This window comes from Nothoprocta perdicaria, unplaced genomic scaffold (genome assembly GCF_003342845.1).
Source record: "Nothoprocta perdicaria isolate Ctin4 unplaced genomic scaffold, notPer1 scaffold_25, whole genome shotgun sequence".
NCBI classification, from domain to species: Eukaryota; Metazoa; Chordata; class Aves; order Tinamiformes; family Tinamidae; genus Nothoprocta; species Nothoprocta perdicaria.
The window spans coordinates 300,610-322,547 of NW_020455477.1; the positions used below are offsets into that span (position 1 = coordinate 300,610).

Below are 21,938 nucleotides of genomic sequence, written 5' to 3' on the forward strand. Positions count from 1 at the left end.
TTAAGGAATTATTGCTGTCTTTTACAGAATTACAGCACTACTATATTGACACAATAGTACGTAGCCCAAGTTTCAACAACCATAGYATGGAAGCTACAAGGCAGGAAACAAAGAAGTCAGTGGAATAGGTAGTGTTTTAAAGAAGGACTCAACAGCTACTTAGAGATAAGCATTAATGACTCCAGCTTATTTAAGATCTTACCTTATCAAAGGGAGGATAATTAATAGGCTGTTTGGAATATTCTTGAAATCTAATGTGCAAAGCTGTTGCGTTTTCAGTGTAAGGGTTAGTCTGGACTGTTCCCATTGGATTTAACATTTCTTCAAGTTCATCTAAAATATTAGAAAAAATATTATAGAATAGGAATCTGCATAAAGTAACAAGAAATCCAAAAAAGGGCAATGATAAAAGAAATTGTTTCCTATATGCAATGGGCAGAAGCATATTTTGCTACGCAGAGCACAYGCTCCACAACGCAATGAATTTCAGGCATAGACTATCCTCCCCTCACATGCTCAGAAATGTTGGATTCTTACCCCATGAAATATATTTTCCTAAAATAATACAAAATAAAGGGAAGCCAAGATATCCCTGTACTAAGCCAAACCCGTAATGCACTTCCAATCACAGTGAGAAGTGCAGCTTCTGTAGCTCAGCATGCATTACCCCTATATAAATCAGTATGAAACAAAAGGGGGTTTAAGCCAGATTTCTTTCATCACTATACACAGCCAGGCTGACGTGGTATTTCTTGTGGACGGATCACGCGTGACGTCTAGGTTTCAGGCAGTTTTAGCAAGCAATCTAAATCAGAATTGAGCGAAGCCTTAAAACAATTCTAGTATGTGTTCCTTTTGTTGACTTAASATACTGCTAAACATCCTACAGCTTTGTCATAGGCAAATATTTGTGATAGGCAAATTATTTTGCACCCAGAAAGAACCAATAAATCCCAAAATGCATCTTAAACAGGTGACAATACTCAGCTTTCATGGATTTTTTTAATGGAAGAAATTTTTATAAGACTACTTCCAAAGAGACCCTTAAGACATAATGATTGATTTCTACAAAAAGAACTAAGGCTGTATACCTTTACCCACATAACACAAAGATGACAAATTTTGGATGCTGAAATTAAGTATTTCATTATCTTATATTGCTCTTTTACTCTTCTTTAGCCTCACTAGTAATTCAAGTCTGAGTCTTWSAAGTTAAACTTTACCAGGAAATGAYGACCAGCTGTGCAGGATGAGCTCCCCGTTCTTCAACTGTCCTTTATAATCAAATACCATGGTATTTACCCAGGCTACAGGATAGTGCTGTCAACAGAAATAGTTTTTAAAATGTAAACTAAAATTCCACTGAAAGTTACAATGCAGTAACTACTACAAAATCAGCAAAATTAGGTATATATAAGAAACCCTAGTTCCATCTTTCAGAAATAGCACAGAATTAGCTCTCAGTACATGCTCCCGTCCCACTGAAGACAACAGAATGTAGTTTTAAGAATAACGGCACCGGTGGCACACTAAAAATACATATTTCTCTGAACAAAAGCCTGCACACTCATTTTTCACTCTTTAAAAAACCTACCATATGCAGAGTTCAGAAGAAAACTAACTTAAAATAACTAAATTCCTGGAATAACTAAAATACAGTTCATTTCTCAATGCAGCCATCTGCCAACTGGCTTGCTAGTAAAATTTTAAGCCTTTTTCAGCATCTGAAAAATATAAGGGTTTTCTGTCCTGAAACATGCGACTCTTCTTTACAAATACCTTTTTTTTTTCCCCCTGCAGATTTTCTCTCTTRAACACTAACATGAAGACATAAGACCTCTGAATACTCAGCTGAGGATAATTCAGAGGTGAACTCAAGAAAAACAAAGAAAGTAATTACCACTTTTCCTGCTTTCCTAATAGTCTGGTATTTGGGYGGATTCATGGCCTTGGTTGACTTCTTGGTTTTCACCTTATCCATGACAGCATAAACTGCAAAGCAGAGCCGTGCCATCCTTGGGAGGTCGCAGACATTTATTTCAAACTCCAGTGTTTCATTCCAAACATGGTCACTTCTCCCAGATATTTCTGTGCTTACTATAGTCTTACAGAGGAGCTCTGTGCCATGGAAAAGACCAGCCCTAACATGAACCTGAAATAAAGAAATAAGAGGAAAAATATGTAAAGATTTCCACAAAATATATTTGAAGATTTCCACAAGACCTACCCACAAAACCTGGAGAACACTGTACAGAAAACTCAGAACATGTATTTTCGACAATATTTTWAACTTAAAAATAAACACGGCATTTAAATTTGTGTTTTTGAAATAAACCAAACCAAATCATTATTGAAAACAACTGACAGGTCCTTCTGTTCTTCATGCTCTTGACCAGGACTAATTGTACACATAAAAATTAAATGGCATATCTACTGCTTGAAAATGTCAAGCAATTAACATTAYGCAAAAGTTGCTTCTTTTCTGGTGTCATCATGTGCATGAGGTAGTCTGAAAAAATAAGAACCATCTAAGTACTATTATAAATCAAAAATAAGTTTTAATCAAGAAACAATCTTTTAAATTGTCAAATATAAATTTCAAAATTAATTATAAATTGATRTATCTTTCTCTTTAAATTCTATACTATAGAAAATTCTTTCTGAAAAAAAATTGCAAAATAGCAAAACATGCACTGAGTTACTCAGCTTACTCAGCATTAAAARCACCCCCCCACACATGATTTTGCCTTATTCCCTCCACAGTGCTAGCTGAAAATAACTCGCATCTAAATCTGTGCCAACTTGATCTAAAGTCTGTCTAGAAAACAGAAAGCAAGGGTTCACACGCCAACCCACTCCATCTTTCTTGTTTCAAGGCTGAACCATTTATTCATCCTCTTTGCTCCCATCTTAAAAACTTCTCATCACCCAAATATTTCAGAAAAAAACAGAAATTCTAGAGTCTGCTTTAACTTACATTTAACTGTCCTTCAGCTGCACAGAATTAAATGCATGGTAATAAGAGTGAAAACTTCAGTAGACATAAGAAGRGCCCACAGTAATAACGTTGCTAACATCCTAATTCTTTTATCATTTTAAAATTTCCCTAGCAAGGCTTCCAAACATGCCACTCCCTTGGACTGCAGTTGCATACGAGGAAAAATATTTTATATTCATTTTTCAAAACGAAGGGCAGCCACACTTATTTGAACTTGAAATTCAGTGTGTTCTAAATTTGGGCAAGACTTCAGGGGTTTGGGTGTGCATGGCAAGGTGAGGGGGGTTGCCTGTTACAGCTGAATCATTTAAAGCATTAAGTCTTCAGCACTGGAAAATAAGATCTAAAAGCTCTACACAGATTTTGATCATTTCCTCATTTTTTAACTGAGCAGCAAAACCAGGAAAACGCTGAAACAGTTGGACCAAAACGCTTCCAACTCATTTAAGATACATATTATTATGCTTTTTCAAAGTATGGTTGTACATAAGATAAAATCAGTTCCCTAGAGATTAACACAAAGAATCCTGACATGTTCTCATAAATACCATGCAATTTCCTTATGAAGTCAGGAAGGGAAAATGCATTTTCTGTCACCAYGCTGTTAATTTGGAGGAGCTGTGGGAAAAAAAGAGGACTAGAAAAATGGTTTGACTTTTGTTCCTCTCCAAGTGAATGGCTGTTGATAAAAGGCAATAGTAGCTGCTAGATCACGTGCCCACATGCCATTCAATAGCAGAAGTGACTATGAATTGTAAAGAAGGTTATTCTCATATCTGAAAAGGTATGTAGGTGAGGAAATTGCATTGCAATAGCCAAATCCAAAATATATTTGTTTAAATGATGCTAAGGTTTTTTTAAGACTGAATTCCTTACATTACCACATAGAATAAATAGTAACTTCCTATCTGAACAAATCAAAAATAGCAACAAATACTTTTAACTCAACAGACCTAACAGAGAAGGAAATTGTGGAAAAAGACAATTAAAGCATCATTTACAGATAAGAATTTGTGAATGTAAAGCCAAAAGTCCAGGCCGAACAGATCTTCCTCTCATGAAGTACAGAAAAATCTTTGTTTTTCTCAGCTTAGCACAAACACACRCTTCATCTTTGCATTCTATATAGAAAGGCATGGACATAAAGCTGATGATCCCAGCATCAGCATCACCCATAACAACAACAGCAAACATAATTCCCAGGAATTTTGTTTGGCCTTAAGCACCCAGAAAGCCATGAGACCAGCAAGCCTGAAATGCCAAGAGAAGGGACAGGAAAGGACACGGGAGAGAAGCGAGGCCACAGCTACTGACTCTGAGATGAGGCACGTTACAGGTCAGTGCTAGCAAGGGGCTCACTTCTGCATTCCAACTTCATCCCAGATGTACTCAGAAAACTGCATGTTCCCAAGCTGGTGAACAGTATCAGCGAGAGGAATGACACAGCAGCAGAGTGCTATTCACGTGGCAAATGTTTTGTTTCCGCCTACAAACACCACATTTATCAATCTGCCGGGGGCTTCAGCAGAAATGCCTGAATACAGGCTTGATCCAAGGCACAATGAAAGCAGAAGAGCAACGGCAGAGAGTCAGAATTAGGAGAGGAAACACCGATATTCTCAACAGTGACAGTTCTGTGACAGCGCAGAGAAACCAGCACAGACTTGCAAGGTTATGCACCCTTTTCCTTTGGCTAACTCTCAGGCTAGTTTTCAAGATGGATTAAAAAAAACTACATGCCATTAAGACCAACACTAAAGAAGAGACAAGTTTTGTTGCATCCTCAAGCATCAAGCTTTTCTTTTTTTCTCAAGGCACACTCAAATGAATTGCAGCTCAATTTTTGCACRTATGAAAAATAGCCACTACACAAAGAAACCCATGCTCGTTATGCTACCCATCCTCTTCCTCCACTCCCCTTTCTTTAAAAGCTCCAGGACTCTGCAGCAAGTCAAGAAAATGCAACACAAACAGCTAAACAGCAGCTAAGACACAGGAAAAGCACTCATCTATTTCCGTACTCATTGACTCATGCAGTAAATTTGTGACTATTATTCAATTAGTTGTAATACTACAGTATCCCTAATACGTAGGGTGGTACCAATAATTCTCAAAGAAAAAAACACCAAATAAAGCATGACGACAACAGCCAACTTCAATAGCCAATTCTGAATTTCTTTCCCATCTAGATGGCTATTTACTTAATTGTCTGCCAAACAAAATAAAGGAAATGAACATTGTTCTATTTCAAGGGCCTTGTAAGGTCTTTAAAGTAATTGTGTAATAACTTTCCATGTGTTAACAACTTGCGGTCTGCAATACAGACAGAAGGCCAGTCATGTACATTTGACAGGAAGTGATAGTACTTCTTTGTGTTTAGCATGTTTAGAAAATAAAAGATTGACTACAGAAGCATGTAATCCATACACAGACGCACAGAATATATTTTGGACTACACAAATGCCAAATTTACCTTATGTTCCATCCAAAATTATTTTATACTTAATCAACACTTGTCTGTTACCCTGTTTACAGCATAACAGCTCAAATAGGCTTTTTTTCACATCACTATCAGTACTTAGATACTATCTTAAATAAATCACATACCACATTAGTAAATATAAACATAAATGACTAATTATATTAAGATATACATATATAGTGTGTATATAAATATATAAAAAATGTAGTATACTATGACAACTAATAGCACATAATGCCCAACTTCAGTTATATAAACAAGACTCATAATTGCGAGTAGTTGAAATGTCTCCACTGCTTTCCTGAAGTAAAACCTGCAAGCTGAGTTCAATAAACAYTGAAAAATTACATAAAGTATCTTCTCAAACTAGGTGTTATTACTTACTTTGGCATTTTCTTCTGTGTTTAGTTTATAACCTTTTAACAAAACAATCTTGAAAGGGTTGCAAATATCCCATACGCTCTGAGAAGTGAAACAAAAGAAAGTTTTCTCTTAATCCATTTAACATACTGAGATCTATTTTACAAGCTAAACATCTTAGCAGAAAAAATCATCAGCACAAGCTAAATAAAAGCATGATTATTTAAAAAATGAGTAAGAGCTCTTAAAAAGGTTAACTACTAAAACACAGTAAGTGTGCTAAATGGAAATGGATTAGGAAAAAATAAACATCTGAAAATACTGAGATAAAGTAAGAAAATCCACTGAGTAATATCTGCTGCCGGTTAGAACTAACTCCAAATATATTATTCATTCTGAATCTAATGTCCACCATTTAAAACCAAAATTATTTCATAGATCCAAGCCTGTCACAAAGGAAACAGCCTATTCAAAGAGCAGTTCGATGGATACAGTGCCAGGATTCACCATCCTCCTATTTCTCTCTTGAGCCTCCCAGCCAGCAGAGACACAGGAGCTCGCTGGAGTCCACGCTGGCCAACAGAAGCAGCAGCAGCAGTCCAGGCATGGCTGGTTTATATTCAACGAGTTGCTGCTCCCTCTGGGCGTTAAATATTCTCCAGATCAACTTACAGTTGTTGCTCTTGTTTTTTTTGGTGGCAGAGGAAGAGGAAGGTTGGATGATTTTCGGTTTGCAGCAGCTTCTATCGCAATCATCTCCTGCTCGCACATTTTCTTTATGGTGCAACACTCGACCAGGGTCAGCTGAGGAAGAGTCCTRTTCATCACACAGTTGCGGATGTACTAAAAACATAGGAAAAAATAGTTCTTGTCAACTAACTGAATATTCCTACAGCAAAGAATCAATCMTATATTATAAATGTACAAAGTAATCGGCATATGTGCTATATGYTATGACTGAACACCCAGCAAAGCAGTCAGCAGATGGGAGCAGGATGCACATGACTGCTCAGCAGGGTCACTGCCCAGTGGCCYGTGGAGCAAGAAGAAACTGTGGCCAAAGCACCAGAGAGCAACCGTGACACTGAGCAACGCTCCAGAGGCTTTTATGTACCTGAAACTGAATTAATGGGTGGTCTCCAAAAACGTATTCTAGCCTTCCACTAACTTGCAACACGTAATCAGCAGGATCAACTTCCTCGTCTTCTTTTCCGTGGATAGTCAAACGTTTTCGGATTGCCAGCTCATTCAGCTTGATGGGATTCATGTTAGGAGACACCTGAAAACTAAATACATCCTAAGAAAACAAACAGGAACAATAAATATCCATATTCTGAATCAGACATAAACAGCTGAAATTAGAGCATGCACAACAAATAAAATATTCACGTTTTCCACAGCATCTACATAAACTACAAGTTAAATAATTCAGATTATTTTGAAAACTGTTTGTCATGTATTTAAGTTTCGAAAGCACAGGATTTTCTACAAAATACTTCACCACCACACAGTAATGCAAACTGAAGCTAGTATTACATGTATTGATTACTTTTTACTTTCTGCTGCTACTAAATCACCCTCTTTCTACACACAAGACTAACAAGAGGATAAATGAAAGCTTAGGAAGCAAAGCAGGAGAAATGGCTAATGTGATAGTGGCACTATCTTATTTGGAGAACTGTAGAGAAAAGGGGTAGCAACCAGTACTGTTAGCATAGCGAGTGCACTATTTTTACAAGAAAGATTTTGGCCAGATCTTTTCTTAGAAGTTTTTTTTTTTTTTTTTTTTTTTTTTTTTTTTTTTTTACATATTTCCATAGTTGCTTTTATTTTGATTCTGTTCTGAAAAGATAAACTTAAGTTAGTGCTTTTTCCCTGTCTTTAATACTAAAAGTTTAAATTCATTCGAAATTCCCAAATTCAAAAGATAGGGGAGACTATCTCCCCTGATCTTCCACATTATGTTCCACACACAATCATTTTTAATTTCAACTTCACCCCGCTGAACACACAGGAACCCTAAGAGCCATTATTTCAAAATGAAAAGTCTGCCCTTGCTTACGTTTTTTTTTTCCCCCTGTGCTTTATTTACATAAAAGCTTATTGGCCAGCAGCCAAGCAGCCCAAATGGAAAAGCACCACCATAAATTCAGGCCAAATGAATCCCGTATTTCCTCAGTTTCCGAAGTGCACAGCCCGTAACCGCTTCCTCCTTGCGAATCGCTGCCAGGCCCTGCAGGGTTTTCTTTTCCCACMACTTGGGCACGGAGCAGGGTGGCAGTGACACCCACCCGTCCCAGAAAGGCGGCCTCTGACCGACACTTCTCGCCCTCCTTCGGGGCCTCCGGAGCTCATCCCAGCACTGGGAGCAGGTCTCTCCGTGCTCCCTGGGGCAGCCTGGCAGGGTCACCTGCATTCCGGACAACAAGTGTTTGTCTCCTGCTCGAGGGACACAACAGGCCCCCAACTCTTCTCATTTCCTTCTGCTGCTACRATATTTATTACTAAGTGCAGTAGCAAAGTCTGGAGCCAACTTCTCRCATTAAAGCAGCTCAGATTTGAACTGATCAAGATTTGAAGGGCTAAGAGAGCAGAAGCAGCTGAAGCTTTCAGGTGTCTAAGCTGTTAAGGGAGCAGGCAAACACATTCTGCACCAGCAAGAGCTCTTCCAACCAAGCACGCATGCAGCCTCAGCTAGCCCCGCYATCAAGCTCAATATTCACCCCTTCATTTGGCATTTCCAGTGTGAGAGATACTTTCATTACCTCAGATTTTTTTAGTTACTAAAGACACAATCAGTAATCAGTGAATCAGCTATCAGTAATACTCTAGCTTGGTAAATAAAATTGGTCGAATCATCAATATCTCAACAACTGGGTCAAAACACATACTAAACATAGCCAGATACCTTACATGCTYGTGAGAGTCCCAGTATTCCCATTTCGAACCCTTGCTGTTACTAGAAAGGACTCAAGTGTAAACAGGGGCACGAGGAATGCTGGACTCGAGCAGAACCACAGCAACTCCATTTTCAGAAAAATAAAATAAAACTGTTATTCTAGGTGGAAATTGAAGTTGCCTTTTTCCTTTAAAAATAAGCTATGGGGTTTGTTTGCTCAACTACTAGATCCAAAAGGGCAATTCTAAGTTTCTGCTAGTATTTTGTTTATCTATATGGAGTTGAGGGAGTGGTAATTTTTTTTATAAACGTATTTCTCAACTTAAATATTATCAGATTAACCCCAGGGACATTCAGCAATGCATTACACACAAGACCTATGTTGAATACACTGCCTCCTGATCTCTAGCAAAGTAATGCAGCAAAAATTGGCCTAAATTCTAGCAAATTTGAATTACATTTTACACTTAAGAAATAATTTAGAAAATTATACAGTTAAGATAAAATACGTAAAATAGAACTTTTTTTACTCCAGTTACATTGCTCTTGCTGCATTCCCATTRGTACAAGACATGTATACAAACTATATGGTTACTCTCACATTAGATACTGCATTAYATACTGGATTAGCACCGCTCTTCATCAGTTCATCTAATTTTAATTTAGAAATTCAGTTCACTACTGTCAACTCCTCTTCCTCACTTCATTTTACACGTCAAGCACTCTGATAAAAGAGCTTGCATTTTAAAAGCACCTATCAAAAGATTAATGCTCTATTACATTTAGATCTTTATCCCTCACATGCTAACTCACATTGGAACTAAAAACAACCAGTTAAAAATCAGGAATAATCCTTCCTACCTGGCAGTTATCAAAATGAATGGCAACGACGAGATTCCCGCTGTAGAGTTTATCTTGGAAGCTCTCCTGGATCACAGGCTCCTGCTCTGGTGGGTACGTGTGCTTCAACCAGTCCATCCAGGAGAGACCCACAAGCGACTGGATCTTCTCCTCACTGACTCGTCGCATTTTAGCTCGGAAGTCGTTCACTTCAGGGTCTTGTAAGGCATCRAATTCATGGAGACCTAAGGAAATACAGTGAAGAAGAACAACTGCATAAATATATTCCCACTGCAGTCAAACCTTTGTTTTCTTGAAGATGCTCAAGCCATTTTCTTCAAGGATCATCCCCATCTAAAATGGGAGGTCACAGGTGAGCTGGGTTCTACTTTCCCTTGGGCATCAGTGGACTTTTACATTTTTGCCATACAATTTGGGATTAGAGTTTAGCTTGCACAACAAAAACCAATGTATCTCTTAGGAAAAATGAAATGGAAAAGCCAACCTCAAGCTGATTTCAAGTGAAATGGAACAGTTAAGTCTTCCCCTAAGACAACAAACCCATGTATAAAGCACGTTTGGGATGAAGGGTTTACAAGCCATCTAGGCTGGGATGCATCTTCCCCACTGCCAAGGTACAGAACAGGGACTAAATGAGGCAGGCCCCTGCACATCCCTCACTAGCAAAATAATTATCCAAGAGGAGGAATCTCTTGGAAGCTGGCAGGGCCCTAGGTGTGAATGGTTAAAGCGGCCACCAGCTTCCATTGTCAGCTCTCCCAAACAGGCAGCCAGGGCCCAGCTGAAGGCTAAACAAACGCCGCAGTCTGCACAGGGGCTCACAATGGGCCATTGTTTCGGAGCAAGGGGTAATGACCTCAGAGCACCCGGGCAGCCCTCACTGTGGAAGGAGGCCGAGATTTTATGGCTGAAATGTCTGAAATAGCAGCAAGAGCAGCCACTGTGAAACCTTTAAAAATAGCTCCTCATTGTTTGCTGGAAATCGCTGCCACAATTGAAAACAAAAACATCAACTCGGAAGCCATGTCTACCAAATCCAGACTAATTCTAGTTTCTTCTGACTGAGTTTGCTTCTGAAGATGAAACTTTTCAAGCTATTATGCCTTTACTTTGCAATAAAAAAATCCTACCATCTAATAAGATAAAATTTGCCCTCAAATTGCAGCATCAATGCAATAACATAAGATAAAATTGAGTAACCATTCCTTTTAAAATCCTTCTTATTTTGATCATGCATTAACCCCCAAAAGAATTTCATTTTGCCATCCCAACTGTTTGGGAAGGGAAAAAGTACAAAATAATTATAATAATCTTAAAATTGGTCCACTGTTTTAGAAGTGTATTTTCCAAGGAACTTTTCCACCTTACATTGCAGAGAAGCTCTGAACTGACATTTCATCTGCAGTCAGATATACACACATTATTATTATTATTATTATTTATTTTTGCTTGTAATGCTTCTACCAAATATGTTTCTCTGTTCAATTGTTTGGATCTCTTCTTTTCAGAATTACCTTCCATCAACTTTCAAATGCTTCACCTTGATGCAATAAATAGTAATTAAATTCTTCKCAATTACATCAGGCTTGCTTTAGAAAGGGAAGTTCTAGAATACAGGATCAGAAACACTTCCTTTAATGTTTTTCTACTCTTATCTGCTCAATTAAGACCCTAAAGCAAGAAAACAAGTCCTCCCCCCTTTCTCAAAAAATGGAAGTAACTGTAATTACCTTTGCCTATAAGGACACCTATTTTGGAATCCAACTTTTCTCCCGGATCACAGTTCCTTGTCACTAGTTTAAGGACAGGAAGAAAGGGTCGAACATCACAAAGCCTCCGAGTTTCATCTTCTAATTCTTCGTGGACAGCAGTCTGATTCACACACGAGAACATGTAGGAGTCGATCTCCATAAGGAGGTGGAAGAGCGGGTACGCGTGCGCCTGCTTCCATAACAGCTGCAAAACACAGACACAGGCCCCTTACCCCAAGGAAGGCAACAGCAAATTCCCTTTATGTCCCCCCAAGAATTTAAGAATCAAATGGCTTAAATATAAMATGTTTCCTAAATTCTCCATCCAGCCCCACAGTTTGGTTTCCTATCCCCCCACAGTTGGTTTCCTGTCAAAACCAACCGCTCTTAAGACGCTGGCACCCTATTTTTATTCTTATGTACGACCTAAATCTCAGTCAGGGTGAGCAATTTAAATATAAATCCTCTACAGAAAGCCTCCAGCAGTTGAATAACAGAACTGAAAGATGAGTATCCTGYTTAACTCATCGGTAGTAGTATGTCTCATCAGTAAAGATTACTACTTAATACACAGAATAGTTGCACTTAAACAGCATGTTAAACAAAACATCCCACACACCTGTTGCAAATAACTAAGAAGTGTGAGTTCTTACTGGAATGAATAAAACACATCTTTATTTTTGTAAAAAGCTCATTTTAACATTCTTTTTCCCTTAGAAAATTCAAATTACAGTTCTGCAGGTCCCACATGCCCAATTTACCTGCAATTAGTTTCAAAGAGTTTTATGTCAAATCAGAATAAGGCACAAATTTCCAGGTAGTATTTTATTTTTGTAAATGCTACAGTCATACACTTAAAATGACTCTAATATTAAGACAGCTAACCCACATACCTAAAAACCTGAAACCCTTAGAATCSCTCTTCATTCTGAGAACCACCAACACAGGTGCACACCCATACACACAAATTCTAGACTATAAATGAAAACGTGTGCAGCCCCTGCACATACATGTAGGCTCGTGGTCAGTACAACTAAGATTGAGCCCCTCTTTCCAATTTGTTCTTTTTGTTGTTGTTGTCATGTAAAGACAAATAAATCCCCAAAGGGCAGTCTTCTTCATCCCTGCAATACTGGCAACAAGCAGCTCGCTTAAGAGGAAGATTACAACTCACTCTGGAATAAAAAATTCCCCTGTTTGGAAATAACCTTTTACTAACACACTCATGACACGCTCCCAGCAGGAATTATTTGAACTATTTGAGTACACGAAACTTCCTGAGTACACGAAACTCGCTGGTTGGATCACTGCAATTAGAGGTACTCTCATGTCTTCTACCAGATAAGTGGCTCACCTCAGGAAAAAAGTATTTTAGCACCTACAAAAATTTCATCTCAACAATAATTTAAAACTAGTGATACAAAGAAAAATTCCCCTATAAATGGACTGCAGTGAGAAATGCTGTACTTAGTTGTTTTGCAAGCACTGCCATGCAATAACCTAGCACCCTGGTTTTAAGTCAGTAGCTCAAGGCACAGATGAAGCTGCTGCTTCCATGTCCTCCGATGGTCATTACCTGATGACAGCAGATTGTCACCAACTACTTCCTTAGGCCCCAAAAGAAAGGGCAAAACCACTGTGTTAGATCTCCTGTAGCTCAGTACATGCTGCACAAAATAGAGGTTTCTCTTCCTTCCACCTCACCTGCATTTTCAGTTTTGCACTGTGCTCTCCCCTATGGCTGTCACCAGCTTGCAATGCCACTATCAGCCACTAACATGYAATTAATATCTCCTTTAAACAAGCAATTAGCTGCTGTGGAGCAATATGATCCTATTTTACAGCTTCTAGCCTGGAGCTGGAATGAATTTCAACTTTCAAGATGTGCRAGATGCACATAAAGGAAATTATCTTTACTACAAAACACCAGTGCTAATCACTTTTCCTCAGAAAGAGAGATTCTAAACTTGCTTTCAAAAAGGCAGGCTTCATAATACAAAGGGATGAAGGCTGAAAAACCTTCACATTGAAATACACATGCTAAATAAAATGAAATTAAAAATCTGTCATGATTTCCTTGTACATTCCCCTTCCTTCACTTCCCTTAGTGAAGGGAAACTCTTCTTTAGGGATGGCTTTTGAGGCTGCCGAACCTCAAGGCTTTGAGGAAAATGGATTTGGAAGGAATTCTTCAAACAGTTTCTTGACATTTTGGCTCCTGGTTTCAGTTTTTAAGCAACACAACTCATATCAAACCTGGGCTGAGCTGTACTGCAAGATGACCAAGTGCTGCCAGGGCTCATCTTAAGAAAAGAAAATCCTTCAAAATAGTCACTTCTGTTTAGTTTTCAGTCATGTTTTATACTTTTTAGTTAGGGTCCATTAATGTTTTTAAGCCTAGAGTCTCATGAATTAACCCCCTGAACTTCTTTTTCCCCTAAAATTATATTTCCTAGTCCTTGTAGCTGCAGTCATACGAGTCTTGACCTTCCTATGCTCAATCACTATGTTTAGCAAGYCCAGAGGCTGAATTTTCATACAGAATCTCACATCAAAGTGACGAAAGTCACTTAAAACTCTTCAGAAAAACAGCTGCAAAAGGATTTTTTTTTTCTTAAAGGAAACACTTTCGGCTCTTACAGAAGTGACAGTGCTTTTGGGGCACACTGTAAGTGACCAATCAACATAAGCCTGTGAGAATTTAGCAGGCATGCAATAAATAAATCATATTCTTAAGCTTGAGGCATTTTTTTTTCTTTGCACATTAGACATGATTAACAAGGCTTTTTGCATTTACTTCATCACTTCATTACTGAATGACATACCTAGTAACAAGCTTTATCCTCTCTGAATCTCGAAAGAAGTTGGATATAAAGATGTTAGCTTGGAGATTTACAGTAAAATCCGACATACAGGCAGYCAGATACTTCTTAAATCATGTAAGAAGAATAAAAATTCCTTGGACTAAGGACTAAATTTAAGCTTCTCAGCTGCAAGGACCTACACATGCTACGCATTACTACAGGCCTAAAACCTCTCAACTGAAATTTGTACTCAAGAAGGAATAACAAGGATTTATATGTCTAAATTAAAACAGACAGGAAAGGAACAACGAAGAGTCTGCAACTCATTCTGATGAAAGAGAGAAAGATGAGACTTTCTCATGAATGGTACCTTTAATGTAAAAAAAGTGAGGATGAATACAAGGATGACAATACAGATTTTCTGCTAGAAAAAAGCAAAACGGGACCAGACTGAAAAAGCAAGGCATATCTGATTATTAAAAGCCAAGTGACTGATTTTATCACCGGCTTCATACTACCTACCTTCCATATCTCCTAACAAAAGGATGTTAGTTTTGGGAGAGCCTTTCTTATGGTCACTGACTGGGGCCTCTGAGAAGCTGCAGCCATGTAGAGGCTTTCAAAAGTTACAAATTTAGCAGACTTTCTTTTACCCCTTTAAGTATTTTTACAGCTAACGAGCTATCCCACACACTGTTCAGAAAGGAAGGATGGGCTCCTGCTAGCAATGCCAGGAAGTCTCTTTGGGATCCCAGCTAAGTTTCATACATCAGCCACTGACCCTCATAATTCAGAGGCAAATCATTTTAGAACCGAAAACTGTGAAAATACATGTAAAATGCAGAAAGTCTTYCTTAAAATACACCAGAGGGTTATTTAAAAGGGTAATAAACCACTGATTTAGCCGGCGCCCTTCTGCTGTGACAGGTTTTCAGAACTGGAATATACACAAATTAACCCTTCAGTCTTGACTGGAAGCTTTAAAAGCTCCCTGTTTAGCCTGAGGAGTTTTATTTCCCTTATCATCACTGCAAAAGCAGCTTAACAAATTCAGAGCAGAATTTTATGTGCAGTTCAGCCCAGAGTTACAGCACGGAGTATGAAGAACAGCGTTAATGGCAGCTCTTGGTGAATTTTTTTGAATGGGGGCCTACAGAATGCTGAATATCCTTTACTGTTATTGTAGGTTATCCTCTAACTGGGTATCCAAAATACTCCAAAACCAAGAACAGATCCGACCCACTGTTCTAATTTAAAGAACAAAATATCTTAGAACTTTAGAAGTCAGATTTTATTAATTCCATCCTTTTATAATTATGCAAGATATTGCCTGGACAAGCTATTTGAAAAGCTGTCTTTCAAAATACAAAATCCACAATATCACATCGCTTTAAAATTAAAGACATTTTAAATAAAGAAGAAGAGCTCTTCTTTTCAACGCAGGAAGATTAAAGAAAACTGTTTTGAGAATAAATAGACAAACGTTTTTCATACTTCATTACTGAAGAACAAAACAAAAACCCCCAAGTACCTAGCACTGGTTTTAAAGTGGTGCCCAAATAATTGATACGCACACAAACTTTTAAAAGTGGTAAAGATAGTTCTTGGAATACATATCTTTGCTGTCTATCAGAAGCAGCAGAAACTAAATATTTAACTTTCATATTTAAAATCAATTTGGACACTGTATCTCCTGTTTCATATTCATCAAAAACATTAAATACACATGTAGAATATATTATTGATGCATTAAGAGAAAAGGTATATTATACAGCTGAAGTGCAACTCTCAACAAGAAGCAATTCTTCTTAACCTCACTATGCCCCCAGATACACCAACACCTAATGTTACACACCCATCTTTAATTATTTCCATACATCTACCCAAATTTATTACCTGCTTTTCTGAAAGGCATATAAAAATCAGCAACAGAAATCAATCTGATGATACCTTAACTTGTAATTGAATTGTCCATGTGTTCTTACCTGCTTAATRTGAGATATGGTGGCATCTCGAGGGACATCGAGGTTGATGTAGATCCCAGTGGGCAACAGGAAGTCCACAGATATGGAGCCATCGGCCCCAATCTGYGAATCCACCGCCCAGATGTCAAGGCTGTCCGTCACGGCAGGAGGCATTATGGAATCTCCACAATATCATAGCCACATGGCCTAAGGGAAGAAAATAAAATCAAAATTCAGTATATTTAACCTTCTGTAATTAAACACACATTTGCCAAGTCTTTGGAAAGTTCACGTAAGCTGCTTGTGCAGCTCAACTCGCAGGTCTGRGGCCTCAAATGTCAGTATTGCCAATAGGTATGTAAAGATTCAGGTATTACTTCTATATAGCATAGTAATAGCACTTGCCTGAGCAAAGTACCTCTGTTTAGGTGTATATATGATTAAGAAAAATCAACAAACAGCTGAGGCAACCCAATATATCAGCCTAGTCATTTCTGGTTCTAATAATCGTCAGAAACTTCTATAGGAACCATTAAAACTTCCAGATGAACACRAAACAATCAAAACAATTTGGGAGAAGACAGAGCATCTGCTATGAATTCCATGAAGTTAAACATATATGCAACACATCAACAAATGAAGGTTTTCAAAGCAATTTGGAATTCTTTTCATAGAGCACCACAGTTGTGCGCACAAATCCAGCAGACCAACAACAGCATTTTCACAAGAGGGAATCATTTCCCTTCCTCTAGAGCTTCTTCCTTTCCTCTTTTTTAAAATAAGGTAAAATAGTTTTGTTTAGAAAAACCCACACCAGCTACTATATCCAAACACGGTGATATTCTGGAGGTAATGCTTCCTTTATGAAAAGCTAAATTACTTCATACTGCAATTTCACATATATTGTACTCAATTTAAAACTAATTAAAACGGGAAGACTTTTAAATCAAATCATCCACTACCATATGAATCATCATCATCATCTTTACAGACAACAGGGACACAACGGTGGTTCCTTGGCAAAGTTTCTTCTGCAATCTTCAGCCTGATGCTCAGAACTTGCATTGAAAAAAAATTAAATAAATCCATAAAGTTAGGGCAAAGCTGAGCATGCCTACAATGAACATATGCCTGCAGCACAAACCAACTATGTTTTTTTTTACCCTCAAGCAAACTATTAATATTTTGTAAACAGTAAAATAAAGTCTGTTGAGGGGCAACTAGTTTACTAGAGGGGCTTTATTGAAGAAATAGTACCATTTAWATCATCATTTTAAAATATCCTGAATTCTCAGAGCTGCTCTTGGCCACCACAGCTGTGCTGGTAGCAGCCTGCTGGGTAAAGGCTGCCTTCGATGGGCCAAGTCATTGGGAAGCCTTTCCCTTCAGCCTTCSAGAAGCTGCAAGCACCTGGACACCACTGCTGACAACCTGGTATCACACCRAACATGTGGCTCTTTGCATTAGTACTGTGCTTGTATAGCTAAAAGTAACAACAATTGATCATAAATACAAAAAAATGTAACTTTCAGAACACATAGGCAATGTAATAAAAATCATTTTTCTTTATTACATAGAGCTAAAACAAGTTAGGAGCTCTCCTTACCACTATCAAATAATACCTTGTTTTCACTGGCTTCTGATTTACAATAAATCCACTCTGTTGCATCAGGCTAAACCAAAAGAAGTAGCTTTTTTTTTTCCTTTGGGTGGGAGAGATCAGGTAGGACAGAGCTGGTGACAAGAACAAGTCAGGAAAATATTTAATTTTGATTCACAGATCTTTACAATACTTTCTCTTCACTCATCAATGGGTGTGGAAAGCTTAGCACAGACACTAGTATCTTAATTTCTGCTGTAAACAAACCCTAATCTCTGTCCTATAACAGAGTACACTGTCAACATAACGTGACATCTACGTGGAAAATCTTTAAGAAAACAAGCAGTTACACATCCCCAACCACCGTATCTTTCCTAACATATTTAAATGTGGTATCATTTACTTTTTCTCATTCAACTACTTCCACCCATGCTATTGTGGCTGCAGTTTTGTTGCAGCTGACAACAGCAGCTACAGAAGAGTCACTTGACCCAACAAAAGACCCAACAAAAGCTTTGCCAGGCTTGCTGGGCGCTGCCGCCAACCCAAGTGCTCGGGCCACTCTGGTTTAATTAGTGGCAGTAGCAAGGAGGGTACAATTAATTGTTCCATGTGGTCATTCCAGAAACATTCACTATAATTTCTCTTATTTTCCTGCTCTTTTGGAGGTTTTTCTGTAATGTTTGCAATTCCTGAAGCCACTTGAGTGCTTTAGTGAGTTTAAGTTGTTAATATGAAGCTGCATAACTTACAAGGTAGAAAACACAAAACAGAGCTAAAGTTGTTATTACAAATTCATTTCCAACTGCTCACTTCCATAGCAGCCATCAGAAACCCCTCAACCCATCTGCCTCTCCAGCAAGCACAGGAAGATAGGCCAGTCTGAGGGTGCTGGGAAGCAACCCTCACCTTCAGGTACTTCATACCCCCTTCCACAGCGAAACGGTTGTTTCTCCTGTTGTTCTTTTGTTCCTTTTTTGTAAGCGCTGTGTCTAGTCATGACCGCGGTTTCCAGSAGCAGCAGCAACGTCACCGGGGTCAAGAGAGAGCAAGTATTTATACCGCGAGCACGAGGCGGCTCCCAGTGACTCAGGGGCCGGCCCGGGACACGTGCGGCGGCACCAGCGGCTCCGCGCGGCCACCGGCAGCACCAGCCACGCGGAACAACTTCCAGCTCCAGGGAAAAGCCACCACCACCCAAATCACAATCAAAAGCTATTTCGGGCTGTCYACCTCAGGACTACTCGTGGGGACTGTCATTGTGAAAACAGCTTGGCATACAGAAGGGGGAAGTCATTAAGAGAGTGCTTCACCTGGGCAATTCAAGGATCTAATCAATTATTATTTTACAGTGACACTGATCAATCTTCAGTACTCTATATTACAARTATGTCATTTGATAGCACAAGAAATCTCCTATAAAGGCTCTTTGCTCTGATCTTTCAGCTATGTACTTCGGTTTKGGGGTTTTTTTCAAATATACACCCCACCCCCCTACACACACACACACACATATATATAGCCCCAAAGAGCTCAATTTGTTTTTCATATGATGCCAGACCTGAAATGGGTTCCCGAGATACACAGAAAGAAATGAAAATCRGACTGCTAGAACAAGCCCAGGAACAAGGCAATGTAACTTCCATCTTTGCCCTTTTCCATCCACGGAATGACGCACCTTGCACACGTAACGAGCACTCAGACAGCAGCGGCACAAGGAGCGCTCCAGGTTTTCCCCGGCTGCACGGTTATCCTCCCCGCAGGGCCGCGCTGGGGTGCTCTGAGGCACCCCAAGGCCCGCCATGCGACACGGCGACACGGGGGGAAGGCTCCGGCCTCYGCCTCGCCTCTTCAGACGTCTCCCTCACAGCCCAGCCAGCGCACACCAAGCCCCTTCCCCACACACAGCCACAGCTTATTATTCAAGCACCAACACCACCATTTCCCGCCAGGCTATTGACCTGAACCCAGTCAAGGGTCTAACGAATGCCTGAACGTGCCAAGGGGAAGGAACGGAGGCCGGGATCTTCTCCCCTCCTTGGCGGAGGCCTCCAGACCCCAGGCAGGCACCGCCTCAAGGTGCAAGTTCACAGCTGGCTGGGCTCATGTCAGGTCACGCTGCCCTTCCTGCTCAAGATGCTCTTGGGGCCACGTCAGCAGTTTGGCAGCCGCTCTGTCAGCAGGATGGCACGGCGCACACAGCTCACGTTCGGGCTTTTTTTCCCTTTGCCCCCAGGCAAAGCAGCTCTCTAAGCAGGCACAGACCCAGCACGGGTCCTAAGCAGGGACCTTGCAGAGACCCAGCTGGCAGGAACAGGGCTAGACCAGCCCTCCTGAGGAATTAGGCTGCACTTGCAAGCAGGTGCTTCCAGTTGCGAGACCCCACAGCCCAACAACAACATGAAATGCCTACAGTGATTCACAGCCATTGAACTGCTGGGTAAAGCCAGAGGGAGGGAATCGAGGGAAACAGACCTTATGAAGAGCAGGTGAACAGCAGGAGCAGGAATTATTTATTTCGGAGTAGAGGGGGCTCAGGGAAGACCTTATCACAACAGCAACCCAAAAGAATGTTGTAGAGAGGCAGGGAGTCAATCTCCAGAATAGCTTCCAACAGGACAAGAGGAAATGGCCTCAAGATGCTCCAAGGAGGTTCAGGTTAGGTATTAGGATAAGTTTCTACACACAAAGAAGTGTGAAGCACTGAACAGGCTGCCCAGGGAAGTGGTGCAGTCACCATCCCTGGTGTTGAAGAAACRCTGTGTATGTTTCCTCATGTGCACCTGAGGAGCTTAGGGATGTGGCTGGCCAGTCCTGGTGGCAATGGGTGTGCGGTTGGACTTGATGATCTTCAATGTCTTTTCCAACCATAATGATTCTACAAAGAGACCCATATAGCAAGTTGAAGATCACCGATTTCTTCTGCAAATACTCTCTGCCCTTGTCAATTTAGCAACGGACCAAACTGCCCCATCACTGAAGCAACATAAGCTAATTTAACCTTCCTCAATGCAGTACATTTCTGCACTATGTAAGGATGTCCTSTGTAAAATCAGATGGAAAGTCCCAGAACTGAACACTGCCATCCCTCTGCACTGCAAAACACCGGACAAAAAGCACGTGTGCCTGGGCTATATGTATAATATAGGCACAAAACCTTTGTACATACAGTACACATACCAGAAGGAGTCCAGATCTCAAGGCATTAACAATATTTGCCTTACGCAGACATGAATGAATTCTGAAGCTAAAATACACATTGTAATCCATGTTTAACTCCAATAAAGCAGAAAACAATATATTACCGTGTACTGAAAAGAAAATMTAACTACTTATTTACAATGAAGAAATTTAGAACTGTCTCAAGTTCCCAACAGGAGGCTAACACTAAACTAAAAGGAGTTCAATGGTTTTATACCCTTTTATATTGCTTCCCCTCTTTCTGTCATCGCCTCTTAATTTCTTTGGTCAACTTTACCTCTTAAATTTAAGGCAGAAAAAAACACAACTGTACATTTTAAGGGATTTGGAAAGCTCCTGGCATTGATTCAGAACAACTGTGTTAAAATGTCAACATCATTTACTTGCCTTCCGTGCAGAAAAAAATGYGTTGGCTTAGAGACACTGAAAGAAAATAATACGATAGGAGGAAGAAACAAACGAAGCCTTTTCGTCTTTTCCCCCCCCTCCTTCTGTACAGTCTTCCTTTCAGCAGCTATGTGAAAATTATTTTATGCCCTTTAAGGTAGTTTGTCATATCAGCAAGACTGGAGGCTTTAAAAAGCACTCACAAATTCACACTAATCTTTCAGTTATAAGCACTCCACATCCACCTGTGTCAGGTAAGTTCTTCTAAAAACAACATATTGAAGAATAAGCACCAAATCTCAATTTTCCTTTTTTATCACTAAATTAGAAATTCTCCTTTACGCATGAACTCAATAAAAATTCTCTATCACCCCACCTTTGAGGTGCATTTTTCTGTTATTTTAAATGGAAAGAGTATCAGTGTAAAACCCAATGCAACACTRTTACCAAGAACAACTATCAAAAATATTACTAAAAGACAAGGAAGCTACAAGGAAGCTATGAGCARCCATATAACATCAAATACAGAGGAACATTTTGACATGCTCATTTCCAACYCACAGCATTTAATCCTCTGGAAGCCTCACACCACCACAACACAGACAGTTCTCTAGAAGAGATTTTGTACATC

At 39.5% G+C, this 21,938-nt stretch overlaps 1 protein-coding gene across 1 annotated transcript in view; it reads right to left on the reverse strand.

Moving 5' to 3' along the window:
* PIK3CB (phosphatidylinositol-4,5-bisphosphate 3-kinase catalytic subunit beta) overlaps window positions 1-21,938 on the reverse strand; it is an 86,145-nt gene that overhangs the window by 23,316 nt on the left and 40,891 nt on the right. Inside the window, exons 4-12 of the mRNA XM_026040092.1 lie at window positions 16,141-16,326; window positions 11,331-11,556; window positions 9,601-9,824; window positions 6,955-7,137; window positions 6,513-6,683; window positions 5,865-5,942; window positions 1,901-2,152; window positions 1,224-1,320; window positions 203-333 (exon numbers count right to left, since the gene is read on the reverse strand). Of these exons, the coding sequence (XP_025895877.1) occupies window positions 203-333; window positions 1,224-1,320; window positions 1,901-2,152; window positions 5,865-5,942; window positions 6,513-6,683; window positions 6,955-7,137; window positions 9,601-9,824; window positions 11,331-11,556; window positions 16,141-16,293 (1,515 nt within the window). The 5' untranslated portion in view covers window positions 16,294-16,326. The remainder of the gene's footprint in view (window positions 1-202; window positions 334-1,223; window positions 1,321-1,900; window positions 2,153-5,864; window positions 5,943-6,512; window positions 6,684-6,954; window positions 7,138-9,600; window positions 9,825-11,330; window positions 11,557-16,140; window positions 16,327-21,938) is intronic.